Source organism: Microtus ochrogaster, chromosome 17 (assembly GCF_000317375.1).
Source record: "Microtus ochrogaster isolate Prairie Vole_2 chromosome 17, MicOch1.0, whole genome shotgun sequence".
Classification (NCBI taxonomy): Eukaryota; Metazoa; Chordata; class Mammalia; order Rodentia; family Cricetidae; genus Microtus; species Microtus ochrogaster.
This window is the reverse complement of record NC_022019.1, coordinates 14,348,464-14,365,153: the sequence shown is the minus strand read 5'-3', so window position 1 is coordinate 14,365,153 and position 16,690 is coordinate 14,348,464. Positions and strand designations below refer to the sequence as shown.

The following is a 16,690-nucleotide window of genomic DNA, read 5'->3' as shown; positions in this document are numbered from 1 at the left end:
GTTCCTTAGCAGCTTGGCACCCCTGTGTTCTGTGCCCCTGGATATTGCTGTGACTTTCCTGGTGTACCCAATACTCAACTTGTTCACATTGTGGTGTTGCCATTAGCTTTCTAGAAAGAGGCAAAGCCAAGATAACCAAGATTTGGGCTAGGTGTGATGGAGGATACCTCTAATTACAGAACCGAAAAGAGTGAGGCAGGAGGATTGCCAAGGGTTTGAGAACCAGTCTAGCCTTCATAGGAAGTCCAAGAATAGCTAGGGCTACATAGACAGAGATTCTACATCAAAACCAGACAAAAAAACCCACATTTTTACCAGTCAGGCTTTTCTTTGTCAAATTTGTTGCTTCCAAAGGTCCTAGTGAAAAGTTAAAGTGTCATAGCAAACAGTGGGGTAAGCAGATGGCTGTGGGATTCTTACACCACCCCCACCCTGGGGCCACAGCCAAGTCCTTTTTTCTATAGCTTTATCTTCTACACAGCGCCTGGCTCATCTCTCCACCCTTCCCACAGGCTCTGGAGCCTGCTGGCTGGTGGCTTCCCACACCTACAAGCACAGTGGCTTGGGGACTGAGCAGCTGGCAGGTGCAGCTCTTCTCTGGGTGCCACCCTCAGGGGAGGAGCTGGCTCTCCTTGGTTTCTTGTGTTGGCTTGCACTTAATAGCTCAGGGAGGCCTCAGGTACTATGCGTAGAGTATTCCACTGAGTTGTGGAAGGCTTGGGGAGGTGAGGCATGTCACCTGAGTCCTGGAGAAAACTCACTCAGGAGTGCTTTTGCATCTGTTAATTGCTTCTGCATGACTGTGGCCAAAACACCCATGAAATGACTTGAGGGTTGAAAGTTGTATTGAGCGTTTGGGTCCCTTGTGGCAGGGAAAGCATGGCTGGGATGGTAGGGGCATGCAGATCAGGCTGTTCACACTGTGGCTGACCAGGAAGCAGAGGAAGTGGAGCCAAATCAGGAGCCCGGAACCAGGGATCACATTTAAAAGCCCACCTCTAGGGATATATTTCACTCACCTGGGCACTGCTACCCAAAGCTTCCACAGCCACTCCAAACAGTGCCAGTGCCTGGCCAACAAGGAAGATGAACAGGAGCCTGTGGGGGAACGTGTTAGATTCAGACCATAGCAACGTCCCCACTAGGGGTGTGGTGTCTGAACCTGGGACAGGAGGACACATCTTGTCTTCTTTTAAAGCAAATCTGCTGGCCTCCATTAAATTGGGGATAAAGAGAAAAGCCTGCCCAGTAGGTGTCAACCAAGACTGTCCCCAACAAAAAAGAACCTGTAACCACTCCACCCACGGATCCTGACTCTGTCCCAGGCTCATCCTGGTAAGGAGCAGCTCTTTGCTCAGGTTCTTCACAGCTTGGCATGTGTCTGGGGCTCAGAGGAGACACTCTCGGTCCATGGTCAGCTTAAAGTCCACCCACCCGTGCTGGAAAATCCCATTTGGTAGCGCTTCCCAGGCAGCTCAGGGCTGCTGCTGTTATCTAACACCTCAGCCCTCTATTTGCTCTGATCATAGGTCCAGAAAGGCCTGAGAGGCAGTAGGAGTTTCCCCTCCCCTGGAACCCCACTCACAAATACTGGCACTAACTCTGCTGTAGAAGTCAGCCAGGGGTGGGCATGCCAGTTTCCCCCTGAGCCTGAAACTCCTACAGGCAGAGGTTTCCAGTGCAGAACAAGGCAGAGCAATGCAGAGTGATGCAGAGAGATACAGAACAAGGCAGAGCGCTGCAGAGTGATGCAGAACAATGCAGGGCGCTGCAACTCTTGCCCATGTTGCTGTGCTCATGTTGTGATGAGGGCATTGGCTCACTGGAGACCATAGTGAGGAGTGCTTGCCCTTGAGATGACTCTTGTACCTCCCAGTCTCTAGGGACAGAGGGAGGAGATTTTTATCCATCCATTTATCCATTCATCCCATTTTTTTTTTCTGACAGGATCTCACATATCCAGAATTGACCTCTATGTAGCCAAGGATGACCTTGAACTTCTGATCCTTCTGCCTCTACCTCTCAAATGATGGGGTTGCCGGTGTGTACTACCATACCCAGTTTATATAGTGTTAGGGACCAACCCCCGGGCCACGTACATGCTAGGCAAGCATTCTCTCAACAGGGTGACAGCCCCAGTTCTGCACGCCATTCTCTAACATTCCACTTCCACTGTGGTTGAAACTTTAGTGGGATCCAGCTTCTTCCAAGAAGGATTCTGCCACTGCTTTGTCAGCTCAGGACCACAAGAACTACCTTTTCCTGCCCAGGTTTGCAGAATCAGTCCCCTCCAGGTTGGCTTGAGGGGTGCTCGGTTGGATGAACCTGGCTGGTGGTCTACTCATGGAGGTGTGCCATCGCCCCCTGTCAAACCAGTAGCAGAAAGCTTGGGTAGATGTCTGCATGAAGGCACAGTGCTCCAGGGAAAGAGCCCAGACCCAGACTCTGAGCGCCGGCTCTCCTTTCTTCAGCTCTGTCTCTGGGTGGCTGACCTACTGATCTTGCTCCATCTCTCTCCCGGCATGCTCTGTAAGACCTTATACCACTAGTATGTCCAGGGAAGGAGAAACCCAGGGCGTGTTCTGCTCAGGAGACTTCTGTGGTCCCACTGAAAGAAAGGTCTATCCTAGGAAAGCAGCTACCCTCTCCCATCACACTGTGGTTTTCAAGACAGAGACAGCACGAGAGTGGCTTTGTTTCTTTTATTCACTAGGAGCCTCTGGTCTATGCCGAGCATGTCCATACTGCTTCTCTCATGGTTCCTTGGGCAGTAGTCACCAGCCTCCTACTTCTTAGCTTTGCCTTTCTTTCCTTTATTGGCTTTACTGGCCTTAGGAGAGTCCTCTAGGGTCGCCTGGCCAGCGGTGATACAGGGAAGTGGGGGTGAAGGAGCACTGAGGCTCAATGTCTTCTTCTGCAGCCTCAGGTCCAGGATGTCAAAGGCGGCCTGGATCTCATACTGCAGAAGCTCCTGCAGGCATGCGATCTGGATACGGATGGCCTCGCTGACCAGACGCTCCAGAGCCTGCAGGAGACACACCAGTGAGCACGCTTATAGGCCAGCCAAGGCCCATCCTCCCACTGACAGCTGTGGCTCCCCAGAGTGGTGGCCCTCCTCTGTGGACGTCACCGCCTGCGTACACCAGCTCTCTCCCTTCCCCTGTCAAGTCCTGGGTAGCAATCTCCTTGTGTGTGTCATTTGTCCCTCACATGGTTCTGGGACCAGAGGCCAGTGCCAAGTAATGTTCCACATGGCCATAGGGAGCTCCTCCCACCTCCCGACTGTCCTTACATCGCACAGTCCTGGTGACTTCATTGAAGGGGACAGGTAGAGCTTTAGAGAATGGGGTTAACTCTGGACCAGTCCACGACAGGAAGAATATGAGCTCAATTCCCATTTGCTATCCTAGCAGGACATACTGTGACCCCCTTCACATTCCTGACCCTATAGTGTTCTAGAGCTATGACAGAGAAGTTATGCATGATATCTGGGAGTGATGAGGGATAAACATTGGGATATATATTGTTTGTATATACATACTTAAGATCTGGTATGCAGTTTGCTCCAGAATATTCCTTGGATGTTATTTCAATATAAAATTCATGTTTTTTTCCCCAGATCTTTAGAGGAGGACTGAACGCTACAAAGATGCTCATTTTCCCTGTGGTGATGGTTGTTGAATGCCTTTCTCAGGCTTACTGCCAGGGCTCCCAAGCTTTGCTGGAGAGCCCCATGGAAGATTTAAGGGGAGCTGAGAGGCATGGTGGAGCAGGAGCTGGCATTTGGCAGCCCTCTCCTGCCCTAGCTTACAGACGACACAGTATCCTAGAGTATGGTCCTTAAAGGACCTGGAGGCAAGCTGTCACTGAACTTGCTGGACCCCCATTGAATGTCTGCTGTTGTTGTTTTGTGACAGAGTCTCATGTAGTTAAGGCTGGTCTTGAACTCCTGACCCTCCTACCATCGCCTCCTGAGTAGTAGGATCAAAGGTGTACACCATCATGCCTGACTGCCTACTTAAGATGTCTTAATGTACTTAACATGTCTTGTCCTGTTACTATGTGTCAGGAGCCCTAACCCTGGATGAGTATCATCCAACCTGCTGGGTTATTATTTTAGCAGTTTCTCAAATATCATTTTGAACTTCGGAGGAATACTTTGTTTGGGCCACACACCAGAAGTCAAAATTAACCAAACAACAACCAGAACCCCTTCAATAAATCTTGCAACTACCTCTCCTGCTGTGTCTATGCATGTGCTCTCGCTCTCTCTCGCTCTCTCTCACTCTCTCTCACTCTCTCTCGCTCTCTCTCGCTCTCTCACTCTTTCATGCTCGCATGTGCATGCACACACACACACTCAGCCCTTCCAGTCTTCTCTGAGCTAGCTGCTCACACACCTTCCCTGAGCTGTCTGCACCCTAGGTCTCCATGATGACGGCTCTGATTGCAGACAAAGGGCACTGGGACATTCCCCAGCAGCTCAAAGATCCATGTTCCCTTTGTGACTCTGTCAGTGGAATCTGTCACCAGTCAATGACACGGAGGCAAAAGCTGTGGCTTCAAGGTCAGCAGGCCTCCACCAACTGTGAACTCTACTTCACAGTACCTTCATGGTGTGAGGCAATGATGTTCTTTAACCTCATTATTGTCATCACAAAAATGGGGCCATGAGTTTCTACTCTGCCGGGATGCTGTTCAAGGATGTGCATGCAAAGTCTGTGGGAGATGCTAGATGCCCATATGACTCTCTGTCCCCACTACCAGGGCAGACAGTGAAGGAGGCCTATGTGTTTTAGTCCAGTCTGCTCTGTCTCAGAGATCCTGGGGCTGTCAGGCAGAGCCTCACCTCCCTCCTCAAGGTCGGACGGGGCTGCAACTGCGCTGGAGCCTCCTCGACCCCGAAGGCCTTCTGCAGCCTGTGTGCCTGCTCCAGGCTCAGCGTCTCCTTCAGCACTAACACGTCTGAGCGCTTCTGTGCTTCTGCTATGCTTAGTTCAGCCACCTGTTGCTCATGACTCCACACATCCCGATCCGTGCCATCTGTCAGCGGCAGGGGCTGGGGCGGCGCACACATTTGCACGTGAGCAACTGTCAGGTTGACTTCCTGGTCCTGGCTCAGGACGTACTGGTAGAGTCGATAGTGTCGGATGAAGGTGTTGTGGAAGTAGTCACAGAGGGCCAGCAGGTGGGTGACGTTGAACTGCTTCTGATAATCTCCGAGCTTGTTCCCTAGGACTGTCACAGCCTCTGTGATGGAGCAGCCTGGAAGTACAAAGTATAAATTGGACTGTGACCCTGCATCCAACCTCAGAACCTGCATCCCGACTCTGCTTCTCCAGCCACTCATTAGCTCCCAAGAGCTCAGGGGTGTATCTCATTTCCCACTTTATCTTGGTTTCCAGGAAGTCCAGGACTGATCTTCTGCAGTAAGTTGGATTTATGGCATTTTCCCTATAGGACTGTTCCATCCTTCTGTCTTTCAACTCTGTTCCGACTTGTTTCAGCTTCACCTTCCTCAGGAAGGGGAAAAGGGAGTACCAAGGGGTTTCTGCTGTTTGTGGGAAAGAAGGTGACTGAAGATGTATCCAGGTAACCTTTATACTGGGGACTTGGGACAGAGTTGGATAAATAGTGTTGACCTCACATAGAGAGTCAGCTATGAGAACAGCACCAAGGATGTCACTCCTCAGAGAGGGAACAGTTCTCTCCTGTCTCTTCCCATGCCTGAACCCTCTAGATACCTCAGGATCGAGGCAGACCTCCATCCAGGCTGCCAGAACCTGACACAGGAATTGGTACCCAAAGAGTCATGGCAGAAAGCTGTGCAGATAGGTGGCAGCAACTACTGGTGGAAAAGTAGGCAGCAAGCAGATGGGAGGGACCCATGGGCTTTGTTTTCAGCACGAGACATTTTGGAGCATCTGAGTAGCAGGCTGGAGGTGAGCAGAAATGGGTTCTTGGTGTGGGAGTGGGATGGGGTGAGCAGGAGCAACAGGCCATGGTGGAGAGAATGACACATTTGGAGGGCTGTCTGGGAGCAGGTGCAGGTCTGGTTCACCAACCAGAGGTTCTTGGCAGCACCTTGGGAACAGTAATTGTACCAACGCCTAGTGTCCCTTGCAACCCTATTCTTGTCAGAGCTGGGTGTCTGAGTAGGGAAGACTCCTCTACTGCAAGGACAGCTGATGGATAACAGCAGCATCCCCTGGGAACACAATGAAGGGAGAATCTGCACTCTGAGGAGCAGCTTGGCCCCTCATCTGCTACTGGCCTGGGTCCAGAAGCCAACCCAGCTCCCTCTTACTGTGCCCTCTTGGGCTGGTACTTTCCTGAGTGACTCTGCTGTGTCACCTCTATGCATGGCCTTTGGGCTCACAGCTTCAGTTCCTCACAGTGGGAAGGGGATGGTGGAGTGGGACAGTCAGTGGTGTGTGAGTATTGTCGCCGAGGCTGTCAGATGTGGTGGAGGCTCAGGAAGCAAGCTGAGAATGGACCCAGAGGCAGGCGTCCCTTCAAAGGCTCTCTCCTCATGACCACTTCCACCCAATCTACTCCTCATAGAGGCACCACAGCCTACAAAAGAGGGCCAGGCCTGGGACTAAGTACTCAAAATAAAAACTTGTAGAAGATGCTACATGTTCAAACCCTAACATCATTCAGATTCCTGCCTTACCGTTCTCTTGAGTTCCTTTGACACACACACTTTGTCTTCTTTCCTCTTTCACTTTAAAAATCATATTATACTGAGCCACATAAGGCTAGTTTCATGCAAGTTCATAATGCACCTTAAATACCCCGCATACTCTATGACCTCCCCCTCATCCCTTCCTCTCCATCAGCCCCCGAGTCAGTATTGTTTCCATTTTCATATCCTCTGCGCATGCATGACTTTAACTCTACAATAACCACATGAGACAGAAACAGGACCAACAGATTGAGGACCCAGACAGAAACCCATGCAGCAAGAACAAAAGATTCTAAAAGGATACATTGGAGAAAAGACAACTTCTTCAGCCAACAGTGCTGACAAATCTAGGAATCCACATACAGAATGAGACTAGATTCCTATCTCTTGCACACTGGTTTATCAAAACTCCCAATGAGTCAGAGGGAAACACTTTCGATGCGACAAAAGTATCTGAGCTCTGAAGCCCAGCTCTACCAATGGCCCTCATCCTTAACATTCAAATTTCTTTGTCTGGGTTTCTTGAGCATCACATACATCCTGGTCAGTGGGAAGGAAGGACTAGGCCCAGTGGGAACCCTTGTCTGTGCCTCTCAGGCCTACACTGTAGAATCCTAGGGAACTTTCTGGGATGCAGATAGCTCCCTCCACACACAGCCCTGCCCCATCTACATCAGAAGATGAAGACTGGTTCCTAGGGCAGGATTACTTTTAGCATTTCTTCCTTGTATCAGAGCCATGGGATCCCAGCATGGGTTACCAAGCAGGACGAAGGGCAACCAGCAGGAATACATGCAGAGCCTCCACCCTCTGCATTCACTTCTGGGTGATCTGCCCACTGCTGGGGCCTTTTCTGCATATGCGTGGGTCTGGGCTGCTCGTATTTGTAAGCATATTGGCAGATTCACTTCTGCTTTTGGAGGGGGTGGTAGTGGTTGAACATGATGTGGGATAGGCAGTCTTGGCCTTGGGAGCAGGTGCGGGCAAAGATGAGGGCACAGGTATGCTACAGATTACCTAGCAAGAACGGAGGATGAATGGATAAATACCTGCAGTGTATGCAGGGCCCAGGATGAGAAAGGTGGGGAGTCCAGAGGGGCTGGACAGAGGATGGATGGGTGCTGAAGAAAAGGCAGGAAAGGGTTCCTGTAGCATAGAATCCTTATATTCCTCCAAGATAACCCCTCGGGGATAGGGAAGCAAAAACAAGAAGCAAGAGGTTGAGCAGGCTTCAGACTAAGATGGCAGCCAAGTAGAGGGACCACCAGGAAGACATTGTTTCTGTCCATGAAAGCTGGCCTGCAGGCCTGAGTGAAGCCCTGTGTGTGAACAGTCACGAGGGGACCCATCAGGACTCCTCTAGGCTCCTCGCAATGACCCTGCCAGAAGGTACTCTGTTCTGCATGCAGCCTGACTTGGCTTGGCTGTGCATAGGGTGGGGAACCTGTCCCTCTATGTGGGTGGCCATGTCCGCTGCTTTCTCTAAGGCCATTCCATCCTCTGCATCCCCAGCAGCCATACGCGACATCTGTGAGGTCCAGTCATGTCCCGATCTTCCTACGATTTGTTATACGGCTTTCTTGAAAGGTAGGGAAATATTAGCGCAGCCTTTGCTTGAGTCAATGGGAAGAATTTGATCAGTCAAATTGGTCAACTGGCTGAATGTGAACTCTACCAGAGATGCTGCCTGGGCTCAGTAGACCTTGTCCCTCGCTGCCGTGAGCTGCACACTCTGCTCCCTGCATCCCAGTGACTCAGCACCGAGGGATTAAGCAGGAGAAGTCTCTGGTAGAGGCAGGCAGAGCTGGGCCTGCACATTGCTCTTCAATAACAGGGAGTGGCCTTCATTTGCATTGGCCACTGGGAACTTCCTGAAGTCTGTCCCCAAACCCCTGGAGGCCCACACCTGTGAGGAGGAGCAGCGTGGAGGAGGAGAGGAATGATGGAAGAGGGGTGTGGGGGAGGATCTGCCTATGGCAACACAAGATGCTTGCTTGCTCCAACACTGGGCAAAAAAGACCTGGAAGGGGAGTGCTGGCATCTCCATAGCAGCACAGGAGATGAGCCCGATCTGAGGGTGCCAAGGACACGGAAGCGGTGAGGAGGGGCTGATCTTTCTGGATGGGCACCGGGTGACCTAGGTGTCTCCGACAAGATGGTCTGGTTGCCTTGTTTTGGATCCAAGGCAGAAGAGTCAAGCCAGGACACTACCTGACAACGTGACTTTCTTAGCACCTGAGCGAGAAGCCAGGCCTGCGGTCTCCATCAAGCTCCCTTCTGTGTTCCCCAGCATCCAGGAACCTCTGTAGTGACTACCAAGACAGTGTTCACCTCAGGGTTGGAGAATCCTATAGTATTGTGTCATATGCCCCTGTGCCCCTTGGGTTCCCAAACCCCTCTCAGCTCAGGGAAGCTCATCCTTGTTTATCCACAGGGCACACTGAGTCTCAGAGAGAGGCAGAGAGATTCCCTCAAGGATGCATAGCTGATGAATGGCAGAGTCCGAATACAGCATCGGCCTCTTGCTGATTCAGCACCGGTCTCTTGCCTCCAAGTGGCTTCAAGCTCTCTTTGTAGATTCTTAGACGTAGATGCAGAAAGGACCTCAATTCTCTCAGATTTCTAAAGGCTGTTTTGTAGTAGGTACTATATCAGTGATGCATGGTCTGAGCCAAAGACCTTGAAAATAAACCCTTCCAAGGATACCAAGCAGCCCGAATATATGCTAATGAGTTCAGTCCTATCATCAACAAGGTGGAGCAAATGCAATGCTTTTCAAATCTCTTAGGGGGTAGATCATCTCTCTACACCAAAGGTTCTTGTTATTCTAAAGGTAGATAACTGAGGTCCAGAAAAAGGGTGGGACCTGTCCCAGCCAAGGGACCAGGGTCTGGTCCTGGATTTTGTTTCAATTCCTAACCTGGGGAAGGGAGATGTTTCTACTTCTTTTCCCTTGACCCTGTGGCTTCTTGTGGTCAGAAGTGTCTCTGAACATAGCTGGCCACAGTTCCTGAGGCAAGGGAGGTCTAGGCTGGGGCAGGAGACACCGTTGTTCTGTTGCCCTGATGTGTGTACTATGTCTGCCCTGCTGACCAATGGCCAGGGACACACAGCACTTTGAGATGACGGCTGTGAGATTTCTCCACCTTTGCCTGGCACTGTTTCCACGTCACCTGTCTATCCCTGGGTCTCTGGGATGCTGGCTCCCTTTCTCTTTAGAGCAGGACGTCCCCACAGGAAGCCCCTTTTCTGCGGAGGCCAGTGGCACTGCAGGCACAGGAGAGTAGGCAGTCTGATTCCAAAACCCCTGGAGAAGGACCCGTCAAGATCTTCCCAGACTGCCAGGCTGAGACTTCCCCTCTGCCTTGGGCTTTAGATTGGAGTGACAACCTTTCACTGATCTCCGCCTCCTTGGCTGGCAGTCCCTGTGAGTTCCCTACCGAGCCCAGGCTTTGACACTGGGAGCTGAGCTCAGAGTTTGGCTTCTCCACAGAGTAGCTCAGTGAATCCGTGAGAGCCCAGGCTGAGGACTCACGGAGATGTAGTTCACACCTGGTCACAGCATGTCCTCGCTTGTACAGGTGACTCCTTCTAGAAATCAGTGCTTTCATCTGGAAAATGGAGCCAATAAAAATTTTGCCTTGTCAGGTCTGAAGACAGTGACTATCCAGGGCTTCCCATAGGGATAAATAATGTGTTTTTGTGTGTTCACCCTCTCCTTTCTCCTTAGGTCTCCACCAGCACCTCCCTGGGGATAATTTGGAATCTATCTGGTTCTCTAGGTGTGGGGTACTACCTTAGGGTCCTGAGTACTGGATGGGGACCACCATCCTGTTTCTTGATAGTCACCTATTGTCTGGTGTATGATGTGGGACATGGGTGCCCAAGGATTCTAAAATGTGCTGATGGCTGGGTTAGGGGTAGATCAGGTGACCTCCTTGGTCCCTTTTCACTCTAAGAAGCTGTGAGGATTTCCATGGAGCTGAAGGTCCTCAGAGCCATAGTGGGCTACAGTGGGTGCTGGGAGCCATGACTCTGCAACCCCATCGTTTTAACTGTCCCCCTGCCTGAGATGGAAATAACCAAATAATCCTCCGATGTCAGGGACCTGACTCTGTACCCAGCCTGCCAATCAGCTACTTTATACAGCACCTTTCCCCAGGATGCTAGGGACTCAACTGGCTGAGGAAGGGCGGGAATAAGATGGCAGATGGTCACAGTCAAGAGATGGAGGACTGACATCTGTCCATAGGTGACATAGACAGCTGGCAGACACAGGTTACTCTCTTAGTCTGGGCCGAGACACGAAACCCTCTGGAGTCCTCCTGCTGGTGGCTGGGATCAGTCCCCAGACTCAGGATGTAACTCAAGGTGACCAGTTAGGAGGACACTCCCAGACAGCTTACCTGGCCCTCCTAGGTGCTTCTTCTTCCTGCATGCCAGCTTCCTATCCCACTTGAGGTAGGGGCTTCTCTCAGCTACCTCTCTACCTCTCCAGCCCGCCTACACCCCAGGTGCTCAGGTCCCTGATCAAAATGCAAAGTCACCAAGCCGGGTGTGGATTCTGAGTCAGACAGAGTCCTGGTTTCAAATCCTGAACTCACTTACCCTAGGAGCATTCTTAGGAAAGTTAATCTCTCTGGGTCACAGCATCTCACCTTTGAAACACTCTCGTACCAGACCATAGGGGAGATTATTGATGCCACAGGGAAGGCTAGACTTTTCATAGCCACCCTTGGCAGGATAGACGGTCTGGCCAGGGAAGGAGAATGCTTCTGTGGCAGGCTTGTTGACATAGTTAGCTGTGACCTCACTCTGCATACTGGTTGAGTCGTACCTTACCCTCACCCACCCTGAACTGCTCTTCTTTTTCTTTTAATATGGACTCTTGTGGTATAGTACAGGATGGCTTCTGTCTCAATCTCTTAAGTTCTGAAAAGGTAGACATATGCCATCATATCTGGCTTCTTCATTTTTTTACACTGGATACCTAACCACCCCCAAAGACCTCAGAACGTTTTTTTGGGAGGAGGCAATAAGGCCTTTAAAGTAGCTGGGGGTTAAATGAAGCCATGTAGTCTGAGTGGGGCCTTAAGTGAGAAGTAGTGGACATGGACAGAAGGGGGCCGCGTGAGGACATGGGGGGAGGGTGGCGGCAGCTGAAGGCCAGCGAGAGCAGTCTTAGGAACAAGCGGCCTGCCAACAACTCTTCCTGGACTTGCAGCCTCCAGAATGGTAAGGAAGCAGGTGTATGTATGTTGCTGACTCTTGTTGCTTATGGCACTTTCAAGGGTGGCCCGAGGCATCATATCCACCCAGGGGAAACTCTAAAGTGAGAGTTGCCAGTTTGTCCCAAGAAACATTCTGTATCTCCACCAATGGCCTTGAAGGAAACTTTGGCAAAGAACTTCGCTCTAACACCTCCATCCTGGCCTGGTCTGAGGGTACCCCTGCTCAGTCTGCCACCTGTTCTCTGCTTTGCTGGACTAGGGTGCTGCAGGGGGTGGTGGTGAGGGTACAGAACTTCTCCATGGCCATGAGTACCCTGGGTGGAAGAGCCATGCCGGGTAGCCTGGTGACTCACTGCTTACTCCAGGTCTGGGCTGCTGGGGACAGGCAGGTGGCTGCCTTCCCACCCTGTGGTGGCCTAGTGACATTTCCTGGAGAATCAGGAGTGGCATGGGTGGAACTACGGATGCCAGGACCATGACACACTCTGCTCTGCTTCTATTAGCTGCTCCTCCAGGCTGCCTTCCTATTAGCGCCGGGATTTTGTGGCCAGGCAATCGGACAGGGGTGTCTTCCAACTTCATGTGTCCATATTGTCATGGTGACAAGATGTGGAAGTAGGGAGCTGCCTGGGAAGAGTCCTCCAGGCAAGCAGAGGCCAGGGGCTTCAGAGTGAAACTGAGGTAGCTCAGGCTGCCTCAACCCCCTTCATCCCTTCCTTCCTGCCCATGGCTTCCCGAGCAGCCGCATGTTGGGTCCCTCTTTTCTCCCGCGTCCCCTATGGCTTGGGTACAGAACATAAAGCCTGCCCTTTCCTGCCATTCTCCCCCAACCAGGATGTGGGAGACTGGAAGAACCCTGCCCCCTTGACCCTATGGCTGGTGATCTCACCCTAGGCCAGCTGGATGTGAGTTTCCCAGCCTTCCCGGAGGCTGACCCAAGAAGGTGCCAAGTACAGAGCCTGGAACTGAGGCCAGAAGATCCTGGGAGCCCTTTTTCCAGGACGAAATCAGCTTATGCTTTTGAATAAAGGGCTGCCATTTCCCTCCCAGTGCTGGGTTCGATTGGGAAGGAGATAAGCTGAGCTGGCAGCCATCCTGGCAGGGCTCTGAATCACTGTTGTGCAAACACAACCCCTCCTTAAACACTGCCTGCCAATGTCCTCATCTGTCGTGCAAACAAAATACAACCATCCTTAGCCTAGGTTAGCCACAACAAAGCACCCCAGGGAAGCCACCTGCCAAGAAGAGTGGCAGCCAGCGTGGATATCAGCCGAAACAGAAACTCTGATGGTGTTGGCCTGTGGCCCCCCACTGAGTGCGTTCTATGCCAGTGCTTGTCATAGGTGTGATGTACCTAGGAGGGGCTGGGGCAGGATGCAGGGTAGGAGTGCCCTCATCAGGACAGTGCACAGCTCTGTCACTCATCTAGATAGGTGCTAGTGCGCATGTGTGCCAGGAGAGGTCACGGCCTACAGCAGCTGGGTTAGATGGCACGCAGAGATTTCCTGGCCTTCTTTTCTGCTGATCCATAGCATGAGCCCATCTGCAGATGAAGGGAAGATACACAATGTCTTGTCCTGGCACCTTATTCTGGACTATTAGCTTTTCACTTAGCCCGATGCACTTGACAGAAGCTCCAGCAGTGTGACTGGCCAAGGGGGTGCAGAGACAAAGCTGGTGTTTACAAACATACCTTCTGTCTACATTGTTGTTCCCTCTGCTGGTGAGACTCCAGGAGCTCCTAATAAATGAAGGCAGGTTCTCTTGAAGAAGCTAATGTGTTAACCAACTGCTTCAAGAATAAGTATGTGGAAGAGAAAAAAAAAGATGTTTATGCAAGGGCACTGCTATTGGACTGCCAGTTCCACCTGAACCAAATCAGAGGGTGCATAGGGTGATTTCTGTGCCCAAGAAAAAACATCAAACCATGGCACTGGAGGGAGGATAATAGAATGGAGAACATTTGTCTGGTTTTCTCAAAACATAGAAAAATTTCAAAAATATTAGCATTGACAAGCTTCACTGGGAGCAGAAACCAGGAGCAAATTCAGTCCCTGGAGCCAACACAGTCCCAGGACACTGGGGGATCAGGATTGAGCCAGCAACCAGATTCAGAGTCAGTGATCTCCACCGGAACATGTACAGGGGAGTAACCGCTGAGCAAGTGAGCCAAAGCCAGAGACTGGTGAGGGTCTGGATGTGAATCTGGGACCCTCAAGGGAGTACACCTAAGCCAGAACCCTGGTGGGTCTGGGCATGAGTCTAGGACCTCCCAGGAATTAGGCCTGAGCCAGGACCTCTGCCAGTCTGGGCATGAGGGAACCTGGGACCAGAGATCTCAGGTGTGAGTTTGGGACCTCAGAGGGAGTAGGCCTGAGCTAGGACCTCTGTGGGTCCGGGCATTGGTCTGGAATATCAAAGGGAATAGGCAGGAACCTGAAACCTCTGTGTGTCTGAGCATAAGTCTGGGACCTCTGAGGGAATAAGCAGGTCCTCTGTGGGTCCAAGCACACTGGAGCTGGGACGTCCAAGGCAGTAGACCAGAGCTAGAAACCTTTCCAGGTCCAACTCCAAGCCAGGGACTTCTGCAGGACGGAATCCAAACCAGGATTTAAAGAAACAGGGCAAAGCCGGCAACGTAGGCCAAAGTAGGCCTGAGACAGCAAACTGCAAGGGAGCAGAGCAAAACACAGGAGCACTGAGCTATCTCCAGGAACACGGAGTAACCAATTGGGTAACTAGGACTGTGACACTGACTGTACCACGAGGAACAAACATCTGAGCTTTGGATTCACTGGCATCTAGAAGATTATTCAACAGAATCTCAGAAAGCCCCAACCACATCTATTAGAGGAAAAGATGAGTAGTAAAGGTAAGAACACATGCAACACCGCAAAGAGCAACACAATACCAGTAAAACCTAAAGACTCTACAACAGCAAGACCTGAACAACCAAATATAGATGAAGTAGAAGAAAATGACCTAAAAAATAACATCAAGAGAATGTTTGAAACTCTTAAAGAGGAAATGAGAAATTCCCTAAAAGAAAAAGAGGAAAAGACAAACAAAAAATTGGAAGACATCAGCAAATCACTTGAAGAAAACCAAGAAAAAGAAATCAAACATATGAAAGAAACTATTCAGGACTTGAAAACTGAAATAGAGACAATAAAGACACCACAAGCTGAGGGAATTATAGAAACAGAAATCATGAGAAAATGATCAGGAACCACAAATGCAAGCATGAACAGCAGAATAAGCAGAATACAAGAGATGGAAAAGAAAATCTCTAGCACTGAAGATACAATAGAGGAAATAGACTCATCAGTTAAAGAAAACATTAAATCGAACAAAATTTTAACACAAAATATCCAGAAAATATGGGACACCAGGAAAAGGCCAAATCTAAGAATAATAGGTATAGAAGAAGAAGAAGTTCAACTCAAAAACACAGAAAATATATTTAACAAAATTATAGAAGGAAACTTTCCCAACCTAAAGAAAGATATGCCTATGAAGATGCAAGAAGCTTATAGAACACCAAATAGACTGGATCCATATAAAAAGTGCTCTTGTGACATAATAATCAAAGCACTAAACATACAGAGTAAAGAATATTAAGAGCTGCAAAGGAAAAAGGTCAAGTAACATATAAAGGTAGACCTATCAGAATTACAACTGACTTCTCATTGGAGATAAGAAAACCCAGAATGTCATGGTCAAGTGTTATGCAGACATTTAGAGACCACAGATGCCAGCCCAGACTACTATCCCCAGCAAAACTGTCAATCACCATAGGAGGATAAAACAAGATATTCCATAGCAAATCTAGATTTAACCAATACCTAGTCACAAACCCAGCCCTCCATGAAATACTAGAAGGAAAACTCCAACCCAAGAAGTTGGCTACACCAACAAAAACACAGACAATTGATGGTTTCATAGCAGCAAATCCCCAAATGGGGAAAAATGTACAAATTAAGACTACCAACAATGAAAACTAAACTAACAGGAAATAGCACACTGGTCATTAGTATTCCTTAATGTAAACTGACTCAACTCACCTATAAAAAGGCACAGGCTAACAGATTGGATATGAAAACAGAATCTATCCTTCTTCTGCATACAAGAAAGACATCTCAACCTCAAAGGCAGATATTGTCTCAGAAAAAAAGGGTTAGGAAAAAAATATACCAATCAAATGGACCTAAGAAACATGTGGGTATAGCTATCCTAATATCTAACAGATTTCAAACTAAAATCAGTCAAAAGAAGCAAAGAAGGTCATTTCATATTAGTCACAGGAAAAATCCATTAAGAGGAAATTTCAATACTGAACATCTATGCCCCAAATACAAGGGCACCCTCGTATATAAAAGAAACACCTTCTAAAGCTTAAATAATACATCAAACCTCACACACTAATAGTGGGAGACTTCAACACTCCCCCCTCACCACTGGACAGGTTAATCAGACAAAAAATGAACCAAGAAATAAGAGAACTAACAGATGTTATGACTCAAATGGATTTAATAGACATTTATAGAATATTCAATCCAAACAGAAAAGAATATACCTTCTTCTCAGCACCTCATGGAACCTTCTCAAAAACTGACCACATACTCAGTAACAAAACAAAACTCAACAAATACAAAAAATTGGAATAACCCAATGTACCTTATCAGATCACCATGATTTAAAACTAGAAGTCAACAGCAATACTAATTCCAGAAAACCCACAAACACATGGAAATTAAACAATGCTCACCTG

At 49.5% G+C, this 16,690-nt stretch overlaps 1 protein-coding gene across 1 annotated transcript in view; it reads right to left on the bottom strand.

The window, feature by feature from the left end:
* Positions 1-2,785: 2,785 nt before the first annotated feature.
* The window catches only part of C17H8orf74 (chromosome 17 C8orf74 homolog), a 23,515-nt gene continuing 9,610 nt past the window's right edge, over positions 2,786-16,690 (bottom strand). Inside the window, exons 3-4 of the mRNA XM_005355526.3 lie at positions 4,850-5,265; positions 2,786-3,025 (exon numbers count right to left, since the gene is read on the bottom strand). Of these exons, the coding sequence (XP_005355583.1) occupies positions 2,786-3,025; positions 4,850-5,265 (656 nt within the window). The remainder of the gene's footprint in view (positions 3,026-4,849; positions 5,266-16,690) is intronic.